Source organism: Gallus gallus, chromosome 2 (assembly GCF_016699485.2).
Source record: "Gallus gallus isolate bGalGal1 chromosome 2, bGalGal1.mat.broiler.GRCg7b, whole genome shotgun sequence".
In the NCBI taxonomy this organism is placed as follows: domain Eukaryota; kingdom Metazoa; phylum Chordata; class Aves; order Galliformes; family Phasianidae; genus Gallus; species Gallus gallus.
Window position 1 is genome coordinate 44,265,470 of NC_052533.1, and position 20,540 is coordinate 44,286,009.

Consider the following 20,540-nt stretch of genomic DNA (forward strand, 5'->3'; position numbering starts at 1 on the left):
TGACTCTCTGGACCCACTCCAACAAATCCACATCCTTGTGCTGCAGCCCCAGGCCTGAACATGCTACTGACATGGGGCCTCACAAGGGCAGAGTAGAGAGGTACAATTAGCCCCAACCCCCTACTGGCCACCCCTTGTTTGTTGCAGCCCAGGATACTGTCAGCCTCAAAGGCTGCAAAAAGCACACTGCTGGCTCATGTCATTTTCTGTCCACCAACACCCTCAAGTCCCTCTCTTCAAGGCTGCTTGCTCTCAATGAGTTTTTCTCCCTATCCGCATACATCTGGGATTGCCCTGAGTCAGCTGCAGGGTCTTGCACTTGACCTTGCTGAACTTCACATTGTTCACATAGGCCCACCTTCTCAAGTCTGTGAGCCCTTTTGCTGACATCCCAGCCCTCCAGCATGTTGATCAGAAGGAAAACACACCAACCAGCACTCATACAAAGTAGGATGGGTATTAAACCAGTCTTTATTTTTGATAGTACAGCGGCACTGAAGTTAAGACCACTCCGTGGTAGTCCCAACCCACTCCGTTGCTTGGGCAGTGGGAGCTGCTGACCAGTCCTCAGTGGCAGGCTGGGCACTCCAGTCCTCTGCAATTACAAACACAACAAAATTCACTGCATCCTTACTCTTTTAATCCATAAAACATGGTGTACACGCTGCCATTCTTGTACATGTATATGCAAGTATACAAACTAGTATTCTTCTCATGACCCCAAATCAACTTACTTCGGACTTCCAAGTGCAGTAACTAAGGTACACACTCACATCCACTCTGCCTTAAAAATCTATCATTTTAATGTTTAAAAGACATTGCTGGCAGAAACTTGCATGAAGCAAGTTAAGTGTACTACTCAATTTTCTCTACAAAATACCAACATCTGTGACTTGCTTAAAGACAAGGGAATCAGTACACCAGCACCATGCACATCCCCGCAGCTAATCACAGTGAAGACTTATTTCTGCTTTCCAGATCCCACTTCCTCTAGACACCCTTCCACAAAACTGACCTGTGGGGAACTGCTGGATTGGCACAGATGGGACCTGCACTCCCTCAGACCAATCAGCAACCTCAGGCTGAGGAGGAGCTGTGAATTCAGGAGCTGGGGCTGTCCATTCGGTCTGGAACTCCTCCTTTGTCACTGCTTTCTCAGCAGCAGCCTGCTCCTCCTTCTCAATCTGCAATGAAGAACACAGCTGACACTGCACAGGAACAGACATCTCACCACACACACCAGACAACATGTACCAGCTGACAGACAACTAATTAACCACACTAAGTGTCAAATGTATGACACTGGCAAGTATCTGTCCTCAGGGGCAAGCACAGAGAACCATGGGCAGGAACACAAGCAGCACATCTCACACTTCCTCCCACAGGTCTTTACCTCCTCAGGATCCCTGTAGAAGTACAAGTCAGGCATGACTTCCCATGGATGTTCACGGGAGATGGTGCCACGCATGCGCAGGACCTCCCGAGCCAGCATCCACCACATCAGGCCCACTGAATGTGCTCCCTGCAACAGGAGAATAAGGTTACATTAAGATCTGCTCCAAATATAAGCCTTTAAATGCCTTCCCCCTCCCCTGCCCTCACACACCTTTAAGAGGAAAACTTATTTGCACACAATTCTTTCTAGGCAAGAGAATCCCTGACAGAGCTATGATGTAAATGGACTCAGGACATTGAAGCTTTTCAAATTCACAGCAATATTTTCAGGCCTCTGCAGCACCACAGTCACCTGCATCTGAATTTGTCTCAGTCAGTACTCCTATTCAATGTTCTGTGTAAATCTTATCCACAAACACAAGGATTACACATCCATACTATATGCTAATATAAAGAAATTAATCTTACAGATTGGTTCAAGCTCAGATTTGGCTTACATTGTTTTGTTAGTAACAGTGTTTAGAGATCAAGGCTAGTTTCCCACTTCCCTAGACTTTACCTTTTTGCTGCTAGTAAGACTGTATTTCCTTGGTGACCCTGCACATAGCAGGAGGGTTCAAACTCGACCAGTGGTCCTTTTCAACCCAGACCATTCTATGATTCTTCACAAAGTCACATTACTTTTCTTTCATGTTCATGAACTGTGGCAAGATTGACTACCAAACTCCTTTCATTGGGCCACAAACGCCCTCAGGCTGTCAGTAAGTCCTGCCATGTTACTGTAGCACACATCCTACGCTTGAGAGTTCCTTGGCCACAGGATGGCCTCAGCTCCAAGTTCCAACTGTGTGCAAGCTCAAAACCTCCTCACCTACCTATTGGCTTGGCAGAAATTTATTAGCTCATCACCCTGAGAGTCACACCGGATATACATGTAATCTTACCTACCAAAAAACATCTTGCAATCTACAGTACGCTCTAGAGAAAGCAGCTTTAAATTCTACAAAGCAGTAACCTTGTTGTTGCAGGGGATAGCAATATCCACATAGCGCAGCGGGGAGTCGGTGTTGCACAGCGCAATGGTGGGGATGTTGACGTAAGAAGCCTCGGTCAGTGGCTGATGATCAGCTCGGGGATCTGTAACAACCAGGAGTCGTGGCTCACGGAAAGCCGCCTGGATCTGATTTGTGAAGGTACCAGGGGTGAAGCGTCCAGCAATAGGAGTAGCCCCAGTGGCAGCAGCAAACTTCAGAACAGCACGCTGCAAAACAAATCAAGAGGTGAAGTAGGAAATTCAGTTTCAATCAACTCACCCTGGTGTGCTGTCAGTGACCACATAAACTTGTTTCAATTTCTATGACATCAGGGCTCACGTACCAGTTCCCTGAATGAGTGAAAACAATACTGCTTTTAAAAATAACTACACCAACAGCACAAAAAGGAGTTAGAAGATCACATCCACCAGTAAGGCAGGAAGTCAGTAGGAAGAACAAGTTTCTCTTCCCCCGATAAACTGAGTTGTGTGCTCTACTCCAAAGTTATGAGCCTCCACCATACCAGCAAAAGGGTAGATGAAACAAACAGCATTATAGAATCATCTAGGTTGGAAAGGACCCTTCAAGATCACCACATCCAACCATCAACCTGACCTACAAATGCCAATATCTAAATCACATTCCTGCTCTCCCTGGACTGTTCTTGAGCCATATAAAAGGAAAAAAAAAAGCCATTCACCTCCATTATTTCTGCATCCATTTACTATGCAGTAGCATAGCTTGCATTAACTACAAGACAAGCTCACTAGTACATATATGCAAACTTTAACAGTGTCCACTAAGACTAAACTGCTAGCTCCTACTCATTTGCAATAGTTTCCAATTCCTCAGGCATAAGCCAGCAGAGCATGTGGCAGGGCTGCTATCAAACTCCAATCATAGAGGCAGCTCCTCTCCTGGCATTAGCAAGCACCCTGCCAACAGCTTTGTTGTAGCACACTTCCGACACTTGAGAGCTCATTGGTCAGGAACTGACCTCAGCATCAAGCTTTAACAGTGTGCAAGTTGCATAAGTAGGTGCTCACACCTTTCTCTTGTAAATCCACTCAACATCATTCAGCGCTCTCTCCTATGTTCGTGGCACTGCCTAGATTAGGACAAAGTAATTAAGTTCAGCAGTAAACTTCAGCAACAATTAGATTTCATTTGAATGGTGCATCCCCTTCTACAGAAGTTTTTCTGCTTAAAATCTGCAAGAAAAATCTGAAGTGTTTGTTTACTTGTTACAATTCCCCTTCCAGTAAAAGAACACTATTTCCTCTTTGGAAAAAACTTAGATCTATCAGGTGCTTTTTGCTCCCAAAAGCCACATTAATGACCAAAAGAATGGAGGAGGTCCAGCAGAATGTATTCAAATAAGGCTAAAAGGAAAAAAACATACCATCCAACTACTCACATCTGCCCTGAACTCTACAGGAATTGGGGCTGTGCAGGGACCCTCCATACAGTTGCTTTAAACTTCAACCATAGCACAAGAAACATGCCTCTGAATGCCAAAATTTGGGTCACTCTTATCAAGCTGCCAATGACATGCACTGCTACAGGGCAACAGGCCTGCTCCCAAGACTGAAGGCCTTGGGTAAATAAAGAACTCCCATACCTGTCCGGTATTCCTGGAAGAAATGACGCTCACATCAGCTGGATTCTCAATAGCCACAATAGCACGGGCTGCCAAAAGGAGCTTCTCCCAGGTCCTCTTCAGATTGATGATGTAAATACCTACAGGTGACAGTAAGATTTAGAGCAACCAGTAAAAGAATTTTTAAATCAAGACATCACTCATCTGCTCTTAAAATTGCTACAGGGCTGCAGTTATTACAAAACTCCAGTTAGCAGCAAGCTGTTCCAAGAAAAAAAAAACAGCAACATGATTTTAAGATAGTGTAACTCTAGCCATTATGGTCCAACACATAAATATGGACCTGAATCTGCAATAAGCTGGAACCTTTCAACATGGTGCAGTTTAGACTTAAGAACAGCACAAGAAGCACGGATAACTACTGAGACACAACGCTTATTACTATAGTCAGAAACCAGTAGGGGTGCCCCAATCTAATTGATTTGTGTTCTATAATCTGTGCTTTGTTTTACTGTTTTGAGGAATGTGATTTGTTTGGATTTCTGTACTTTCCAGGGCCACAAACTGCTGGGAAGCTCAAGCAGTAGCACTTGGCTCTTTTTGCCAGTTTTGCCCATCAACTCCCAGCTAGCCCAGCAGCTGCACTCCGGGCTCCCACCCCAGGGATCTACCATCGCTCTTTCTCTTGTAGATATACTGCTCCATCTGGAAGTCGAGGTTGGTGCCTCCCAGGTGGGTCCCGGCAGCAAGAAACTTGAGGACATCCTCCTCCTTCATCTGCAGGACATCGAGACCTCCGGACATCGTGGGGTTTCCCTTAGGAAGCGACGACAGGGAACCTGCGGGCACAACTACCCAGCTCAGCGCCTCACGTGGCGGGCGCCCCGGCCGCCATCTTGCCCGCGCCGGCGGCCTACCCTTCTATCCCCCTCAGCCTCCCCAAATAAGCTCGGCCCGCTGAGGGGAGCGCGCAGAGAACGCTCGCTAACATCCATTAATGCCTCAAGGTGCGTGCACCGCCACCAGCCCCTCAACCGCCCCGCCCCGCCGGCGCCGGGACTCACGCGGACAACGCCGTGTGGAGGCCTCGGCGGGCGCCGAACGAAAAGGAAAGTCTTCGCCGTGTGACGTCAATATATGCCCTCCCCGCCAGCCAATGGGAGCGTCGCGTTCACCGGAAGGGCGGGGCTCCGCGGGTTGCTAAGGAAGTAGGCGCTTAGCGACCCAGGGCCTGCGTGTGTCATGGCGGACTGTGGGCCAGGTGGGGGCGGGTCGTGTGTGGCATGGGGGAAACCGCGGCAGGAGAAAAGGGGTTAGTTGATGTTACCTTTAAGCGACACCGAAGAGTAGTGATTTGCGCACCAAAGTAGTCTAACCACAATCCTCGCCCCAAAAAGGAGCAGTGGGTGTTTTGATATGTGACTCTGGGGAGGATGAAATCAGTCACACTAAGCATGTGCTGTGCACTTCGTTTCATCACATTCCTTTGGCTTCCAATTTTGCCATTAAGCGTTTCCCTTAACTTGAGATTCTCCTTGCCGTCATGTTTCTACATCTATTGTGTCTATTTGGGGCAGAAGCTAAAAAGGGGTGTGTTCAATAGGTAGGGGAGACTTCTCCATTACCACTGTACCACTTTCGAGCTGGCTTTGAGTCAGCACACCTTCAGCTAGACCCTGTCCCTTGGCTCTTCCACAGTGCTCCTCTGCCACCCTGAAGGCAGGCTGAGGAGTGCAGCGGGCAGCCAGCACCTGTTTCTGGCAAAAGTAACACCTTGCCCATCATTCTGCATATAAATTCCTCTTCCCCTATCAAAAAATCACCTTCCGTCTTCCTGTCCAGTGGATGGTTCACATGGAACAAGGCTGCCCTTTGCCCCTTTAAGGTGCCAACTGATTTGCCCGGCAGCACTCTACCTGGTATTTCAGGTGGTTTGCTTCTTGCTGAGCCTTTGAGATACTACAAAGCTCCACCAAATATGTTATCAGTGACCAACTGATGTTCCTTTCATTGCACCAGCGTCTGTTAATTGTTTGAATCAATAAAAAAAATCTATTATTACTGTAATTTGGAAGTGTTTGTAAGCTCTAAAAGTGCTTCAGCTTCCTTATGCAATGAAATGGAAGATTATTACAGCAAAAAGAGTGCTCATTCACAGTGTGAGGCTGTAGAATTTGTTCCTGCTGTACCTAACTTTATGTGACAAATATATCCTTATTGTGCAATGTCAAGCACGAGGCTAGCAATGGCTTTAGTGGCACTGCAGCTAGAACCAGGTGCATGAAACAAACTACCTGACTGGTATGAGTGAAGCATATTGTATTGCAGTTATGACTGCTGCAGAGCATAACTTTGTAGAAAGCTGCCCTTCATTCTTCAGCTTCTTGGATGATAGTACTTACCAAAATTACAAGATTTATCCATCACTATTCTTTTAGAGAGTAATTCACACATTTGCCACGTGGTGGTGACAACGGTAAGCAAAACAAAACACCATACTGAAATGAGCAAGAATCATAGAATCATAGAATTTCTTGGGTTGGAAAGGACCATAAAGATCATCTAATTCCAACCCCCCTGCTGTAGGCAGGGCTGCTACCCACCAGATCAGGCTGCCCAAGGCCCCATCCAACCGGGCCGGGTTGGTTCCTTATATCCAATCTTAATCTCCCCTCTTTCAGTTTGAAACCGTCACAACAGACCCTGCTGAAGAGTCTGTCTCCTTATCATTCCCCTTTAGCTACTGAAAGGTCACAATCAGGTCTTCTTGAAACCTTCTCCAGGCTGAACAGACCCAGCTCTTTCTGCCTGTGAAATGGAGATGGTGACCACTGACTCAGTTTGAGGCCAAAAATCCACAGTGGGGAGCACGCATGCTAGTTTGGTTACATAGAGCCAGTTGAAAACAGGGAAATATATCTAATGATATTTATTGTAGTAAATGTCTATGTAACTACAGACTAGCATAAGAACCATTTTGTGGGTCTGTTGAAGGTGTGCTAGCCTTGTGGAATTTGTACCTAGCACCCACCTTTGCACAAATACAAACTAAATAATTTTTTCTTCTCTGTGTATGGGATTGGCAGGTAGGACACCAGCTACCAGATGCCATTTGTAGGACAACATGAAAGGAGTTTAAACTGGCTGCAGTCAGTTTTTGGCAGCGTGAAGTCTGCAGCTCAGTCCACTGCTTAGGCAGTGAGATGGTTTCAGAGAACAACGGAGTTAGAGAAGGTTTCCTGCATAGATCAGGCACGTCTGCAGGACTTCAGCTCTTACTCAGTGCATGTCCATTTCTGTTCATAGAACTTAGATGCCTTCAGCAAAACGTAAGTTTCTGTCATAAAACCATTGAGATCAGTGGTTGTACATTCAGACAGTTAATGATTTACTACATGGTAAAGTCCATGGAAACCAGGAAGGTAGGATGTGTGGAGAAAAATTAAATATGATAGCAACTTTCATACCGGTTAGGTGACGAATGGCTGTAGCTATGGCTCTGAAGTGCTTCCTTGTTTCTGAAAGGCTGTGTGGTTCCAACCTGTCACTAACTTGAGATGCAGAAAGCTGGTGCAGAGAACCTACACTCTGTATCCACAGATGTGAATGTGGCCCAGCCAACAAGTGCAGCAGTTCGCACAGAAGGAAAAGAGAAGGAGGCCTCAGCTAAATTCTGTTGGCATAAGCAGTACTATGAAAGCTGGGACAGAACAGCTTTTCCAAGTCTGTCTAAGTGGTTGTGTTTGCGGCTGTTCAAAGTGATCTCCAGCTCTTGTTCATAGTTTGCTTTAAGTCAGCTCTGCATGTTTCTCATGTGACGGAGAATGAAACTTAGCCTGATTGCTGCAGTAAGTTTGCTTCTTCACCAGCGGGGATATTTGTTTATGAGGTAAGATCTTCATAGCTACTATGAGCTGCACTAATGAAATCCAGTGGAACTGATTTTCATTTCACTTTTTGTGTGTGTCAGGATGAACAGACAGCTCGCTTACAGTTGTATGTCGTGTTCTGTTCAGAAAGCTAAAGTACAGGAGGGATCTGTGCCCAGATGGCAGTGGGCCAAAGGTGACACACCACCTCCTTGGTGAGTTTTGAAACTAAGTCACAAAGTACTGCAGTGGCTTGGAAGAAGTGGCAGACTGCCGAGGGGACTGCAAATGTGCTCCCAGCATTACAGAGCTTGCTGAAATCTAATTATGGTTTTGAGATGTATTTGTTCTAAGTTCTAGATTGGGTGGGTTTGTAACAGAACACCACTGCCACAACTGCTGGATTATTTCCCATTAAACGTAGGCCTAATTCAGGTCTGCTTTGTGTTCTCAAATATTAGCAGTGTGCTGATTAAATGTAGTAATACAATTACTTTCTCTACTGATGAGCCAGAAATTTGATTTGTGGGTCCCTTCTAGCTCAAAGAATCACTCTATGATTCCAGCTCTGTGTGGTCTGGGGCTATCTTGAACTGTCAGTACCAGCAAGGCAGTGACATCTCTGAGGAAGCCTTGCACAGAGCACCAGGTTTGGAGCCCAGGATGCATGAGGGGACACAGAAGGCTTTTCCTGAGCGTAGGAGCAGCCTTTAGGAAGCAAGTTGGCGCATGGGAGTGAACCCACAGAAAGGAGTCCTCAGCATATGATCACTTCCGCAGCAGCAATGAGACTTGAGGCAGGATGGCACAGAAGCATCACTGAGTTACTACCAACCTCTGAGAAGTGCATCAGGAAGGTTGAGGTTCCTGGCATGCTCACAAAGCCTCAGAAAGGCCATCTCCCTGGCAGCCAACCCAGGCTGCTGGGAAGAGCCGTCTCTGAGCAAGGAGTCTGTAATGGGACCCCCAAGTGGAGGGAAAGCCACCTGGCTGCTGCACAGACATCTGTGCAGAAGGGATCCTCTGAAGCATGGATCAAATGGTTTATTTGGGGGGTGACATGAGAGAGGATTGAGAAGGCAGACTTTTGGGCACTATCTTTGCCATGAAACATGTCTGGGGGTGTCACGCAGGAGATAGTATGGAGTCAGTGGAGAAGGATCCATGCTAAGACCAAAATGAGGACATAAATGCACAGCCGTATCCCACAAAGGTTTGCGGTGTTCATGTTGCCTGGGATTCCCCAGTGAAGAGGTGGGAACTCTGCTGAATGAGACCCTGGCTTCTCTGATGCCTTGGCCCAGTGCCTTGAAAGAGTGCTTTGGTCCACTGCCAGAACGCAGCTGAGGAAGTGGGGAGTGAAGGCACTGAATCATAGAATCATAGAATTGCTCACTTGGAAAAGACCTTAAAGATCATCAAATCCAACCACAACCTAACCATACTACGCTAACTCTAACAACCCTCTGCTCAATCATGTCCCTGAGCACCACATCCAAATGGTTTTTAAACACATCCAGGGATGGTGACTCAACCACCTCCCTGAGGAACCTATTCCAGTGCATTACAACTTCTGTAAAGAAGTTTTTCCTGATATCCAACCTAAACTTACTCTGGTGCAACTTGAGGCCATTTCCCCTTGTCCTGTCATCTGTCAGCAGTGAGAAGAGACCAGCCCTGCTCTCGCTGTAAGCATCTTTCAGATATTGAAAGATAACAATAAGGTCTCCACTCAGCCTCCTTTTCCCCAGACTAAACAGCCCCAGTTCCTTCAGTTGTCTCCTCATAGGACATGTTCTCTAAGCCCTTCACATGCCTTGTTGCCCTTCTTTAGACCTGCTCCAGCACCTCAATGTCCTTTCTGTACTGAGGTGCCCAAAACTGAACGCAGTACTTGAGGTGAGGCCTCACCAGTGCTGAGTACAGGGGCAGGATTACTTCCCCAGTCCTGCTCACCACACCATTCCTGATACAAGCCAGGATGCCATTGGCCTTCTTGGCCACCTGGGCACACTGCTGGCTCATATTCAGCCGACTGTCCATCAGTACACCAAGGTCCCTTTCCGTCAGGCAGCTTTCCAGACACTCCTCCCCAGGCCTGTAGGGTTGCCTGGGGTTGTTGTGGCCAAAATGCAGGAACCGACACTTGGCCCTGTTGAAACTCATACAGTTATTGGCATCAGCCAGCCTGTGCATGGCCTCCCTACTATCCATAGAGTTGCTGAGTTACAGGTGTTGTTTAAGCCTTTTTTCCCCGTCCCACAAAGTTCTGGCCTGGCAGTTCCATCCAGTGGAACTGATGAGCATCCAGTGAAGAGGATACAGTTCTGCAGCACCGTGCTTGGGATCCCCTTGACAAAGACACAGAAATAGTCAAGCCAAGATTATGGCTTCACACAGCTTCAGAAAGGACATCCCACAGGTGGGAAACAGAGGTGTTAGCCAGCTAGCGCAGTCTTCCTATGGTCAATAAAAGACACATTACCTTTTATATGTTGTGTGAGTCCTTCCTTCTCATCTCACACTGCCTGCATGCCCCCCTCTCCCCTGTCCCTGGAGCATGAAGGGGGAGTGTCTGTTCCATGGTGAGCCCTCAGAGGAGAAGGAGGAGAGGGCTTTGCTTCCCTTATGCTATTGGAACAGGGAGAGGAGGCAACTGGTGGAAGGCAACCAAAGTCACAGGATTTTTTGTTTGTTTGTTTGTTTTTTAAGTTGATGGTGTTTTTATTGAAGCAATATATTATGTTCATTACTCCAGATCTGCTTCTGTGCTTTGGTTTCACTTTTATATGTGTGGAGATGGGACCATATCCAGCGAAGCTGTGCAGCATTGTACAGAAGCAGTGTTTGCAGACATTAACACATGCTGGCTCACCAGTCTGTCCAGTGCACAGCCCAACAGGTGAACTTCAGGTCCTTCCAGGTACAGGTTTAATTGAGTGCATGGTACAAGAACCATTCTCCTGTGGCTATGTGGCTTTTGTCTAGAGGTGGTCCCACACTTGCCTTTATTCAAACACGGTGATTGAATTTTGTGAGGCTGTTTGTCATTGCACATCATGCCACTTACTTTTGTGGAAACTGCCTCTGGGAACAGCTGCAGCTTTCTTCAGAAACGTGCTGAAGCCTCCAGGGAATTGAGGGTAGTATTCAGTGCACTCAGTAATGGAGGCAGGGTTCTTTTACTGAAGATGTAGTCTTCCCTTCGGCTTGCAGTTCCTAGGGAGAAAAATGGTCTCACAACTGAAGTTAGAACTGGTGTCTGTAAGAGCCATGCTAGTTTGGTAAATTCCAGCTTGGCCTGCATTTCAAAGGCTTTTCTTTTACATTTTGGGGAAACAAACTCTTCTAGTTCTATGAAAGTTGCAGAAGTCTCATCTTTAGCCTCATTTTCCCTGTTTGTTTTTTGAGTAGAAGACAAAGTAACAGGTCAGTGTTTTATTACAAGGACTTCAGCTGTTCCCCTTCTATTCTCCCCACCCTCCCCAGGGTTGGCAAGCCTGTCCCTTATCTCTCCTCCCAGCTGGACAGTCAGCAGTGGTGTGAACAGAAACGCCCTCTGAATTGGATGTGGGTCTGCAAGGCAGCAGGAGCTCTGGGAGCTCTGCATGCTACTGAATCCCAGGTCCACACTACAACAAGAGGAGGTCAGCAATCAGCAGTCTCCTTGCACTATGCTTTGCAGTGGAAAATGAAATCCCAGGCACAATTTCTGGCCTTTTGTCGAGACCAGACTGCCTGAGCAGCACAGCTCAGGTTGGCTGGAGATGAAAAAGTTAGCTTCTACCCAGAGTGCTCAGAACGCCAGTGTCTGAAGGCTGGTATTTCAACACTGGATATTGAGATTAAAGTTCTTATCGGTTTTGACACACAACAGGCAGACAAAGGAAAGTGTAAGACAGACAAGAGTCCCCATTGCTATGTATTATTTCTTCCATAAGCCAATTTAGCTGTGTTTACTATGCCCCTAAAAGAGAATATGCATTGCCTTGTATAAATCTGAGCTCATCCAACAGTTCTGTTCCCTTGGGAAGCTTCTTTTGCTTTCCCAAGCCTCTTCTCCATCCCATCCCTTTAGGTTTTCTTTTTTGAAAGAAATATTCAGAAGACATTCTTGATTTTGGCAACCACAGCTTTTAATATAAATATATTCCTTATCGCATAAATATTTCATGTAAACATACACTCAAAATACTCAAACCTGTACTCTGTCCCAAAGCTCCAGTTCTGTTTAAAATAGTGCAAGAAGGAAAAAAACCACTACAGGCAGCATGGAAATAACACAAAACCAATAGACAATCAGACTATTTCTCCTGTATCTTTGTACTTCAGGTAAACATTGACTGCCTCAGCTTGTTAACCTGTTGTGTTCTTAGAGCACAGCTACAAGGGTAACAGAGTCAATGCACGTTTACTAAGATTGAATTGCCATCAACTGAGGTCATTGGGAGGGGGGTCTGATGGTGATCTGGCAATCTAAAAAAGCTCACACTATCACACCTGCTTCTCCAAAATCCAGGCTAAAATGACTTTGTAAATGATTATCTGCTGGGATTGTTAGCACTGAATTGTAGGGGTTATGCAGTAACTCAGTACCTGCCTCTGGAATTTTCTTTGGTTTTTATTTGCATTTAGGTTGTACAGCAACAATTTGTGGTTGATGAGAAGCACAGAACATCACAAGCAATATAGCCAAACACTTGTTTTTGACTTGGCATAACTATCAAAACGTAACTTCAACAAATCACTTTAGAAACAGAATGTTTTTGAAGAGAGTAAAAGGGTGAGGGGTAGTAAGGATCAGAATTGAGGAAGCTGAGTCTTGTACCTGCCTATCTGATACAGATTTCAGGTCGCAAAGCAGAACTTCAGGCTCTCTCTTATCCCATATGTAAGGGAAGCAACAAAAGAAATAATAAAAACAAACAAACTCACACGACAAATCTCACTGGCTCACGTGTAGAGAGGTTTTTGGATTTGCAACACCAAGGGCTGATGAAATACGTGGTGAAATTTGGGTTTGTTAAACTCCAAGAGCCCAGGCTAGTTCACATGCCAAAAACATATAGTTTCTCACACTGCTGCAATGACAAAGAGACCCCTCATTCTCCAAAAAGCGTGGGGAATGGAAGGGCTTTCATGAAGAAAAAGCTAACACTGTATTAGGCTAGAATCAAGATAAAAATCAGGTCAGACTAGATTCTTTAGGTCTTCCTTTATTACTTGACCAGGCAGGAGGAGAGGGCCTAAAAGCCACTGAAGCATTCCTGCATTTCAGATTTCTGATGAGGACATAACTTAGTACAAGATTTGTCACCTAGCTTTCTTTGCTCGTGTGCCTCATTGAGCTTCTATCTGCACAAGTTGCGCAGTGCTTTCCCACTGCTACAGCAGCAACTAAAATACTAGGGAATCATCTCGCAGGTAACCCTGCGTAGCCCTTGACTGCCACACCACAAGATGCACAACAGATCCACCACACACCCCAGAATAAGAAAGCCCCACAAACATCCACGCATCCGGTGCCAGGTGAGCATAGCAGAATAGAAGACACCACCAGCTCAGCAGCCCTTGGCTCAGTTCTGCAGCTCTGGGTCAGCAATGCTCAAGGTAACTGACAGCAGGATGCACAGCCACCACTGCTTCATGTGCACTCACAAGTCCAGGTCACAAACGGTAGGAGGGACAGCAAAAGGGAGGAACTATCCTTCGGATTTTGGATTTGGCAAATGATCTGCCCACGTGCCTGACAGCCAGAAGCAGCACAGGGCATCCATCTACCAGCATGCCAGTCCGACTGGAATATTTGATGCTGTGCTCTATTCTTAATGCTCAAAACACACACCCAGGACCCTACACTACCTCTCCTGTCCTTTATACTTTTCTCAGACTTCATTTTCACATCACTCAAAGCTTCTTGCATTTGGAATTTGCTAAAGGCATCTTTTACAGCCTGTGTCCCCTCTGGTCTTGTGGTCCGAAGGTTGCCAGCGCAGGCACTGGTTATGCAAGTAATACTTCAATTTTTAACAATATAGCTACATACAGATTTAGACATATCTGCTCTGACTTTAACATCTGCACTCATTTTAAAGTGAATTATGACATTCCTGAATATTTAAGGAAAATCAAAGCCAATACTATGTTTTCTGCAAGGCATGCTACAGAGTAGGACACGCACTTCCATGCCCACCTTTGTGGCAACACCAACAGAGCTGCAGGAGTGCCAATGCAGCCAGCCAGTACCGAGGCACAAGTGAAGAGGGGAGCAGGCTGTGCTAAGACTGGAAAGGTCAAACTTTGGGGCCTGAAGTAGGAATGACAAAAAAAGGCACAGATGATAACAAAAAAAAATTATTTCATCTCCCAAGTTTAAACTCAGGAATACTGAAGTAAGAACAGGCTACCTGCTAAGAGAAAATGAAGGTCTGACAATCTGTCCAGGGTTTCTCTGTCCCTACCAAACACTCAAACACCTCAAACTTTGGAGAAAGCTGAGAGAAAAGAATAGCCTTTTCTCTCCCAAACCAAAGATATTCTACATGCAGTCAGTAGTGGCTTCTCAGGGAAGTTTAAAGCGTCAGTATCTGTATCTGCTTCCATTATACATTTATGCTCTGGGAGCTATGATCTTAAAAGCTACATCTAAGGAGCAGCTTGTACAGAGGGATCAGCAAACGAGCAATAGGAAGTGAGTAAGTCTCTAGTACAGCTGGATAAAAAACATTTAAGTTTTCCTGATATAGTCTGACCAGCGGGAAAAATGTTTTTCAGGGAACCAGTAGAATTTTGGTAGCAACTAATGCACTCTCTACTTCTGGTTTAAAGTGCCTTACTCTTTCTAATTCCAGTGCAAACACTGTTGTAGCCACAGAAATGTATCTGAAGTGTTACGATGCTCAGTTACCTAATGGCAACACAGCAGGGAGGTGCACATTACCTTCTCTGCTATCAAGCACAGTAGGAAAATGATGACAGAAAATGTACTCCTCGCTTTCCTTCCATGCTTCATTCCTCTTCCATCCACTCCTGCATTATAAACACCAAGAGACATATCCAGTCTCCTACTGTGGTCTGCAGTGCTCCCAGCGAGAACAAAGCATATGAGGAAGAAGGATCTGCATCAGATGGTGTATCATGATGGCCTTACTGGCCAGACAGCAAGGAACATGCGAGCAAGTTCTGCAGTCAACATTGCCCTCACTGTTTTCTCCTCAAACGCTTTTGTTCAGCAATTTCTCATTGCACAAAGGTGGTAAGCACGGAGCTATTTTTAAAATGGGCTTCTCTCAACATAGATACCATGCTGTGGAAACCCTGCCCAAGGCAGTCCCAGGTACAGTCCTTCCGGAATGCATTGATCAAAAGATGCGAAGATTTGATCCTTCTTTCTTCTACTTCCCTAAAGGCCTAATCCTCTGTCTCAGAAGGGCTTTCTTCCTCCCAGCTGAGCAAGGCTTATTCCTCCATGGAACTGGGAACTTCCCAGTGCCAGCTGGTCACAGCACGCAGGAGAAGGAGTGAGGCTGGTCAGTTCTAGTGCAAGTCAGTCAAGATTTCAAGCCCATTTTTTCCATCATCTGTTCATATACAGTCCACGCCATTGCTGCCATCAGAGTACGCCTGAGGGCACGAGGCACACCACCTCGGAAGAAGCCAACCAAGCCAAAGTCCTGCAGCAGAAAACAAACAGCAATCCATTACCATCTGCCTCCAGCATTTTAATTCTTCATCATTTTTTTTTACATGGAACAACCCACAGTGTATTTCAGCTCAGATCCAGATCAGCCTCTGAAAGATCCACGCTTACGTTACATTCAGCCTTTAGGAAGAACCCAAACCACTGTGCAATTACAGGGCACCCACTGAAAAAGGAAGGAGAAGGGTATGCCAGGATGACAAAGGACAGGGAAAGCCACACTCAAGCCTGACATAGAGAAGGTGAAGGAGCAATAGCTTCAATCTGCTTCAGGAAAATGACTTGTCCTTGTTTTAGAGCTCATTCTTGTTCACAAAGTAACGTAACTGTTCTTTAAAAACTGAAGTTTGTAAGTGCTGAAAATAAATACATCTGTTAGGAAACGGTTCGTGCACAAGAAAAAAAAAAGAAAATCCATACACAAATACAGATTCTTGTTTAGGAAAGAAAACAAAGCAAAGCTGCTAAGATCCACTACATACTAAGGAAACCCTTTGCCTTAGTGCGGTAATTACAGATGTGCCTACATGGATAAACCAGAGGTGGCAGCAGCTGCAAGCACAGCTCTTCCAAGCTCATGTTCAGAGCTAAAGTCACCACCAGTGTGAAGACAAAGGCATAGCAGACAACTGAAGTGTAATCATTCAGCAGCTTGATGCATGAGACAGATCTGTGTGGAGAGATGCTTGGTGGAATTATAGCACAAAGGTGGGCATAGCCTACTCTTCAACTGCCTGTCTTCTGTAATTTTGTGCAAACAGTTAAAGGATTTGAGAATGGCAAGAGTAATTGGGGAGCAAGTTCCACTCCCTTGTAATCCATTCAAGAGGAGCAGGAAATAATCTGAGTAGTGATAATAGCCTCTTAATTACAAGGAAACTCAAGGAATGGACTGAAACTTCTGCCTTCAAACCATCTACCACAGTACCCTTCCAGTTAATTTCCCAAGCAGGTCCACATGAAAAACACTGACAAGAGATTCAGTCTCAGTCTCCCACAGAATGACCCCTCTCATCTTCTGAAAATGCTCACACTGAGTAGCCAGACTGCAAGAGCATAAAGACAACAACTTACTCAGCGTAACTGTGCTTTGGGCAAAAAGACCAGAAGTAAGGCTGCAGTTGCACCAATTAGAAGGGATTCATCTCACCTTGTAAATGAAGGCAATGGCCTGGCTTGTCCTGCGGTACTTTTCAGGGGACAGCTGCATGTGTGTTTTGATGACATCAGCAGGCTGCGTTGCCAGTGAAGCCAAGATTCCTGCAAAGATCCCACAGCCAAAATTCACCACGGGCATGAGCACTGGATCCAGCTGGTCTGTGACAGAGAAGAGGGAACCCACTCAAATACAGAAGAGGCTGGTAATACCCACACTGCACAACAAAGTGAAAAGCTACTGAATTGTAGAATCAATGGCAGAGTCTGACAGAAGTTAAAATCCATGCAGGGTACAGTAAAAGGGGAGAAGTGGCTACAAGTTAAAGTTAGAACAATTCAAAGCAGTCAGTGCTAAGGAACCGAATGTAACAGGAACTCAGATAAGGAAAAGTTGTTTAAGTCTTGCCTCAGCCAGTTCTACAACCAGAGAAACCCCAGCTTAGTGGAAACTAATCAGTATACAAGACAAACAGCAGAAGAAACCACTGCTGAACACATCCTCTCTTTCAGTTCCTCACTAACCTAACTTACGTATCACTCACCTACCTTAAGCATGAGTCTTCAAAAAGACAGTACATTTTGGGCCCATTTCCACTTCTATACTGACATGAGATCTACAGTTTTCCACAAGCAAAAGGCAAACATCTCACCTAAAGCCCTACAAGAGAGTAACTGAACTACTGATGATGCATGCAATAAGCGAAGCAGCGACTTTTATGGCACAATGCAACAAAAGCAACGTTTTATGTCACACCCTCTGAAGTTCAGCCTTACCCTGAGGTGTGAGTTTTTTGGTCTGTGTGTAGAACATCAGGTAGATCCCAGAGAAAGGTGCATCCCGTAGCAGAGTGGCAGTGAGCCCACTGAACATGCCACGAGCCCCTTCCGTCTGATAGATACTCCTCAGAGCTCCATACACACTCCCATAGCCAAATCTTCCACTCTGCAGAGTTAGATAAGAGTCAGTCATCCACATGCCAAGGAGTTCCACTCACACCCTGAGGCCACTGTGTTCTCATCTGATACAAGAGATGGCAGTAGAGAGGATAGCCCAAGGCAAAAACTGTGTTCCACCTACCTCAGCCTCTAAAAGAGTCCTTCAAGAAGGTAAAACACAAAAAGTATCCCACAAATACAGAGGCACTGTATACAAACAGCACTGTAAAATCTCAGGGTAAGTTTCACATTCACATTCTGCCTAGTTATCAGTAGTATGGCTTGGCACTTGTGGTCCAATGTGTGAAGTAGGACGACACCACAGCTACATCCCAGACTGTACCACGGGGCAGCAACCTCCTCCTGACAAAAATGTCTGTCATCAGGAGGAAGGGATGTGACATCATTAGCAGTGAACTAATTAAAAAGTCATACTCACCTCATACCGTGTCTTCACCACTGTTACTGGCAACATGCAAATCCCAGATATTGCACGTGCAGTGGCACCCAGAAAGACAGACTCCAGGGCTGTGGGTGAACGGTCCCCTAGAAACTTCTGCTTCATGGTGTACAGAGTGCTGAAGTAAATCCCGACCCCAGGGATACATCTTGCAAAGGACTTCAAAGAAACAGAAGCAAAGAAAGACAGAAAAAGCATACTTAAGACAAAACATATCACTAAAGGCCAAAGGTTTCCTGGGGTACATCAAGAAAAGCGTGGCCAGCAGGTCAAGGGAGGAGATTCTCCTCCTCTACTCTGCCCCAGTGAGGCCACGTCTGGAGTACTTTGTCCTGTTCCGGGCAAAAAAAAGACAGGGAACTTCTTGAGAGTCACAAAGAGAGTAACAAAGATGATGAGGGGCCTGGAGCATCTCCCTTATGAAGAAAGGCTGAGAGAGTGGGGACTGTTCAGCCTGGAGAAGGCCGAGCGGAGATCTCACCACTGTTTATAAATCTGATGGGTGGGAGTCAAGTCAATAGGAGCAAACTCTTTTCAGTGGTGCCCAGTGACAGAACAAGGGGCAATGGGCACAAACTGGAACACAGGAAGCTCCATACAAACACAACAGTTAAGTTCTTCACTGCGAGAGTGACAGAACACTGGGATAGGATGCCCAGAGCAGCTGTGGAGTCTCCATCCCTGAAGACATTCAAGACCTGCCTGCACACTTCACTGTGCAACCTACTGTAGTGAACCTGCTTTAGGAGGGGGTTGAGCTAGATGATCTCCAGAAGTCCTTTCCAGTCCCTACAATCCTGTGATTTCAGAGGCTATTCCACTTGATAGGAAGCTGTGTACCAAAAAAATCAAGTCACTAAGAAGTCATTAAAACTAACACGCTAAGGAAATAAGATGAGGAGAAATAACTAATGCCACGTACACACAATGGGCTCCAGCAACGCTAGGATCATCTGCAGTTTTCTTAGGAACAAAACATCCCAAAGCAGAATGAGGTTGGTGCAGCTGCCACTTCACGTTTACAAAGCCTACTCAAGCAGTCAGCTGCTCTGGATTGCAAATGCACAGTGAATGCACCAGTGGCACTCACATTAGCCATTAACTTCTCACAAGGGGATTTAACCATCCACATCACATGATGTCGTTCATAATTGTACAGGAGCCAGCCACCTCAATCCAGTCCTTAGCTACCAACAAACGGCAGGTTTGCTTGTGTATGTAATTTTGAAGTCAGGCTTGGAAGAGCCACTTACGGGAGAGACGCCTTTCCAGAGCCCCAGCAGACTTTCAGTACGAACCACCCTGAAGAGCACCGTCACCATCCCAGCACGACCGGACCTGGAGGGAAGACCAGACAGCACTCCACATGATGCCCCGCACCACCGGGCCCATCGCTGCACCTACACGTTACCCCGGCCCCTCCCACGCTCCTTGTGGCCCCGTGGCCTCTCCTTCCAGACCACACAGCCGCTCCAGAGGGCCTCGGTACCCACTGCCCACCTAATTACCCACCCGATCACGCCCTTAGGGCACCCGGCGCGACCCCGCAGCCCTCACCCTCCCACGGTCGGCTGCAGGGTCTGCAGGCGGGTCTTCAGCAGGTCGAGGGGCTGGAAGAGCAGCGTGGAGCACGTGCCGCTGATGGAGCCGCAGACGAAGGCCTTCAGCACGGGATGCATCTGGAGAGGAACGGGGGACATGGCTGCTTTATCCGCTTCTAAACCACGGCCTCCGCCTCACCGCCCTTAGGACCGCTTCAAAGAGCGGAGAATCGCTCCTTTAACGCGGGGCCGCGCTGCCGGGCCCCGCGCCTCGCACCGCGCGGCACACGGGGCGCTGCGCAGGGGGCGACGCGGGCCCCCCTCCCTCTGTCTGCCATGCAGGGGGAGCCGCGCGGGTCCCTGCCGAGCTTCGCGAGCGGTGCCGGCGCACCGCGCCGCTGCGGGCCGGACGCACGTCATTACCTCTGCCTCTCGCCCCGGCATCCCAGCGCCACGCTGAACCAGTGAGCGCGGCGGGCGGCAGTGACGCGCGGACCCTCCCCCCGGCGGCCAATCCCAGCGCGGGCCCCGGGCGGCGGCGGGAGCGCGCCGCGCATGCGCGCTTCGTTAACCCTTGGCGTGCCGAGGGGCGCGTCAGTAGGTAGCGTATTGCATCCAGGGTGTGTGGTGGGATCGGTGCCCCGGGCAGCACTAACCACGGATGTGTGAGGTGGAGTGGCCTGAAGGCTCATCCTTCAGTGAGTGGAGTGGAGATGAATGCTCTGTTTAGAAAGCTGCTTTGGGCATCTTGCTGTGGTTTGAGACACGGTGTGGTGAGGAGTCACGAATCAGTGATTCTGTGAGTTGGGACCTTGTTTAGCTCCCGCTTTGAGGACACAACAGAATAC

The 20,540-nt window shown here is 47.0% G+C and overlaps 2 protein-coding genes and 2 non-coding genes across 5 annotated transcripts; all 4 read right to left on the reverse strand.

Annotated features, from left to right (window-relative positions):
* Positions 1-448: 448 nt before the first annotated feature.
* Positions 449-5,139, reverse strand: RPSAP58 (ribosomal protein SA pseudogene 58). Its single transcript, NM_001007823.2, has 7 exons — positions 5,094-5,139; positions 4,701-4,868; positions 4,051-4,169; positions 2,411-2,656; positions 1,394-1,522; positions 1,016-1,184; positions 449-595 (listed from the first exon to the last, which is right to left on the reverse strand). Exons 2-7 carry the CDS (start codon positions 4,831-4,833, stop codon positions 501-503), a joined length of 891 nt encoding a protein of 296 aa, NP_001007824.1. The 5' UTR covers positions 4,834-4,868; positions 5,094-5,139; the 3' UTR covers positions 449-500.
* On the reverse strand, positions 2,095-2,250 carry LOC112531987. Its single transcript, XR_003074187.2, has one exon. It is a non-coding gene; the product is annotated as a small nucleolar RNA SNORA62/SNORA6 family (small nucleolar RNA).
* On the reverse strand, positions 3,297-3,455 carry LOC112531986. Its single transcript, XR_003074186.1, has one exon. It is a non-coding gene; the product is annotated as a small nucleolar RNA SNORA62/SNORA6 family (small nucleolar RNA).
* Positions 5,140-12,015: 6,876 nt separating the features above from the next.
* SLC25A38 (solute carrier family 25 member 38) lies at positions 12,016-20,150 on the reverse strand. 2 transcript variants are annotated; one of them, XM_418818.7, is made up of 7 exons: positions 20,116-20,150; positions 19,709-19,830; positions 19,405-19,489; positions 18,131-18,310; positions 17,530-17,698; positions 16,748-16,914; positions 12,016-15,571 (listed from the first exon to the last, which is right to left on the reverse strand). In XM_418818.7, the coding sequence occupies exons 1-7, from the start codon at positions 20,134-20,136 to the stop codon at positions 15,449-15,451; spliced, it is 867 nt and encodes a 288-aa protein (XP_418818.2). In that variant the 5' UTR covers positions 20,137-20,150; the 3' UTR covers positions 12,016-15,448. The 2 variants fall into 2 exon arrangements, with proteins under 2 accessions (XP_418818.2, XP_025003286.2); XM_025147518.3 differs by having other exon boundaries at positions 16,748-16,857; positions 19,709-20,150.
* Positions 20,151-20,540: the final 390 nt, after the last annotated feature.

Coding starts and splice junctions, on each gene's coding strand:
- RPSAP58 (NM_001007823.2), bottom strand. CDS start 4,833: ATGTCCGGAGGTCTCGATGTCCTGCAGATGAAGGAGGAGGATGTCCTC. Junction 2,657..4,050: donor CTTCCAGGAATACCGGACAG/GTATGGGAGTTC, acceptor TTTGTTTTGCAG/CGTGCTGTTCTGAAGTTTGC. Junction 596..1,015: donor AATCCAGCAGTTCCCCACAG/GTCAGTTTTGTG, acceptor TTGTAATTGCAG/AGGACTGGAGTGCCCAGCCT.
- SLC25A38 (XM_418818.7), bottom strand. CDS start 20,136: ATGCCGGGGCGAGAGGCAGAG. Junction 19,490..19,708: donor CTGCAGCCGACCGTGGGAGG/GTGAGGGCTGCG, acceptor TCTTCCCTCCAG/GTCCGGTCGTGCTGGGATGG. Junction 17,699..18,130: donor TGGTGAAGACACGGTATGAG/GTGAGTATGACT, acceptor CTAACTCTGCAG/AGTGGAAGATTTGGCTATGG.